A 3583-nucleotide genomic window follows, 5' to 3' on the forward strand; every position below is an offset into this window, starting at 1 on the left:
CGGAGCGCCAAGCCATGCGGCAGGCTGGACAAAGCATGATGGGAAACCTTTCCTTCTTTCTAGGTGGAAAGTCGGCGTCGGATGGGCCTAAATGGACACCTAACCTAGAGGCAGTGCGAGCAGCAATCVGATTTGCAATGGCGACGAGAAGATTGGACTGAAGGGGCGAACAGAACATACTAAAGATTGATTTTACAGATACCTACTAATGCCAAGACAGCCTCGAGTTGACAGACCATGCTTCAGCTGCTGAACATAGGATGCTGAACACTTGGAGATATCATTAGTTGGCCTTCAAGCARGCCTGTCRAGCAGAGTCAAGAAGCAAGGCTGGAAAAGGAATGGGCAAGAAAAGTGGGGCTTCACCGGGTGGTGTGGACGACGGCGGAGAAGCGCAAACAGTTTAGCGTAGCTACTGGCCCTATAAGATTCGTTCTTCCGGGCGTAATAAACTCTATCTATCTATCTATCTATCTATCTGTGCGTGTCACGAATCCACGTGATCGCGTGTCAAAGGTTACCTTGACACGCGTTAAGGATACAGGAGACGCAACCCGCAAGCGGGTTGCCCAGAAAGAGCTTTGAGGAACCAAATTCAAGATAGAATTTGGGCAGGGGATAACATTTTCTGCAGATAACTGCAAGCTATGTGTAATGCAACCTCAACAAGAAACTAGATTTTTGCTTTATTGAGGTTAACACCCATTACACCTAAGAATGCCCCACTCCTTTGCCCGCACCATCTCCGTTCAAGCCTCGCTTGCCTCTACTTGACAGGCTTGGTTGAAACACGATGCTAATGGTTACACCTGGTCTTGTGAAACATGCCCCACAAACTCTAAAACGATCCTACACAAAGCAGAATTCTTAGAAAGATGAATCCCTGAAAAGCTCACGATCAGAAAATTTATATTGAGTTCATTTGACGACAGCCCGAATCTCCGAATCTACAGGTTATCACTTATTGCAAACGTGGCGAAGTGCCCAGTTTGGCTCCAGTTCCTTTTCGACAAGGCAGTTGAGGGGCTGAGTTTCAACAATCCAGCCCAGAGAGCCTGGTCACCGCCGTGTCCGAAGGCTGTCAAGAATCTTCCTTCGCCGGTCTTTATCTTCGTGCCATATTGCCTTTCATGTAGGAGCACGAGGCCAGTTGTCGCGCAGCGTCCAATCCTTTTGCGTCAATTGTGGATTGCCTATCACAGCCGTTCTGCAAACACTTAAGTCCCAACTTCACAGAATTAGAGATCCTCATATGGAGGTTGTTACTAATGGCGTGTATGGGAGGGTCAAATGCGAAATCAGACGCAGCAAATCATCCAAGAAGAGAGGCTTGAGGCTGGGGCGGTGCAGGGCGGCGGAATGCTGAAGGAAAGATCACAAAAGAATGAATTGGAAAAATCGCAAGAAAGAGAGCATATGTAAAATAAGACGCCAGAATGGCAGGGAAAGGGTAAAAATACATAGTTGGGTTACCGCTTGAGTCGTAGGAAATGCACGAGGACTTGAGGACTTGAGCACAAACGCAACTTTTTACTCTTTATGAGGATACTTCTTTGGGGGATGGCGATTGCGATGCGGCCTAGTCTCGTGGTCTGAGCCTGGGAAAGGATGTAAAATGATACTTGACTCGCCAGTGTTGGCCATGGTCGACGGAGAGGAGGAATGAAAGGGGGAATTAGCCGGGAGAATCTGGGCTATCTTCTGAAATCGATACATGAGAACGGCCTTCTGTGGGCTGCAGAAGCTGTTTCTTGTAGGAAGACCCTACAGCGCTGGCATCCTCAGAGCCTCGTTGCCTTTTAGAAGGAGTGGACGGAGGAGCCCGACCTACCCAGCGTTCGGACCGCTTCGAAGTCGGTGTAGAGGATGGCGTCGGCGTGGCCATGGGGACAGCAGCAGGTCTCTGCAGGTAGGCCAAGTCGAGGACACGGAGGCCCAGCTGATTAGTGTCAATGGTGCGACCAGCGACTTTGGCAGTGATGCTGAGAAAGGCTCCCGACGGCGGTATCTTGACTCTTTGCCAACGCCTGGTGTTTTCTAAGAAACAAGCGACAGAGAACGCAACCGGAACTGCCTTTGAGGTGTCGTAGACTGATGTTTCGACAGCGAAACAGCGGTTCTCTGAAAGGTCAGGAGTCTTGTCGCTACGAGGTGGCACGAAGCCGATGATGGTCACCATCGGACACCACTGTTCTGGCAGGTGTTGTCGATACTCGTCGAAGTCAGACACGTCCCCCGGGTGTCTAGGGATCTAGGGAGAGTCAGTTGGATCAAGATTGGGTACCAGACAAGACAGGACCTGCCTCATCAAGCTGAGGGCTTGGACACTGATTTCCAAGGGTCCGTCGGTAGACAAGGTACCATCCGCAACCCCTCTTTCGGCATGACCCCTCTTTCGGCAAGCAAACCAAAAAAGCTACCACCAAAAATTGCCAACTTTGCTTATACAGAACTTGAGCAAATCGGTAGAATTGCATGAAAATTTTTGTTTTCTAAACAATAAATATGTTTCACTATCGGTTCCGACATTTTCTAACGAGCCGCCTTGAACGCGTGGTGGATTGATGGGGTACGGTTTCCCCTCTGACTTCAATGACAGAGCCGGCCTCCGATTCTGACTCCTCCTCGTTTGAATCGACACATTCTACTCCAATAGGCATATTTTCAGTCTTCTTTTCTGCTATAACCTCTCCGCTGGCTAGTGCCTCACTAAGGGTCATAAACCGCTTGTTAGGATTCGGAACCGCCTTCCTTTTCTTGCCTCTCTTCAAGCGGGCGAGTTCCTCCTCTAGGCTGGCAATCTTCTGCGTATGCGCCGCAACTGTCTGCTGCTGAGCTTCAAACCCCTTAGCTATGATGTTGTATCGTCTCCGTGTCTTTGGTGTCTTGTTGAGTCCAAGATCGCGAATTTGACGGCTCGTCTGGGGTGTGTTGTCCGAGTCGAAAAATGGCCTTGGTTCGGGAGTCACTCTGAGGCTGCAATTTGACCTGTCCTGTTGAATTTCAGGGTGCCGTAACGCTTTCTCACGCGAGATAGGCCAGTTTCCGGTAACCCTCCAGCCAGAGAGTATGTTCTTTCGCGTCATGCCAACTCGGCTAGCTTTGGCGTAGGCCCTGATGAAATTGACCTTATCCATCGGAGAGGAATCGGTGAACGAGGCGAATTTCTCCAACTCCTGTCGATATGCAGCCTTGGATGCATTAAAAATCCCATTATCCAGAGGTTGGAGGCCATGAGAGCAGTGTGCTGGTAGATATCAACAGTAAACGTTGTTCAAAAAGCATGTGGCCATCCATTCATCCTTCTACCACTCAGCGCTGATGTTGAAGATGGGGAAATGAGAGACATACTGTGGCATGGCTTCCATGACCATCTAAAATGATCAGTCTCGCGTCAGACTCGTCAGCAGGTATGGTCTGTGGTAGATAGACTCGTTCGAGCCATCCAATGCCTATGTGGTCATCAGTCCACCCATTGGGCGATGTTATGTAATACCAGTCTGCTATCTGCTTGAACTCGTCAACAAACCATTGTTTTTGGAGTTCCTTTCCCTTGAAGATTATGCCGGGGACCAAAGTGCGA

General features: G+C 49.5%; 1 protein-coding gene across 1 annotated transcript; it reads right to left on the reverse strand.

Moving 5' to 3' along the window:
• Window positions 1-2513: 2513 nt before the first annotated feature.
• On the reverse strand, window positions 2514-3137 carry FMAN_15550 (uncharacterized protein; the record flags this gene model as incomplete). The annotated part of the gene is made up of 1 exon (XM_041826367.1): window positions 2514-3137. The coding sequence occupies one exon, from the start codon at window positions 3135-3137 to the stop codon at window positions 2514-2516; it is 624 nt and encodes a 207-aa protein (XP_041691654.1).
• Between the last annotated feature and the right edge of the window lie 446 nt (window positions 3138-3583).

Source organism: Fusarium mangiferae, assembly GCF_900044065.1.
Source record: "Fusarium mangiferae strain MRC7560 genome assembly, contig: FMAN_scaffold071, whole genome shotgun sequence".
NCBI lineage: Eukaryota > Fungi > Ascomycota > Sordariomycetes > Hypocreales > Nectriaceae > Fusarium > Fusarium mangiferae.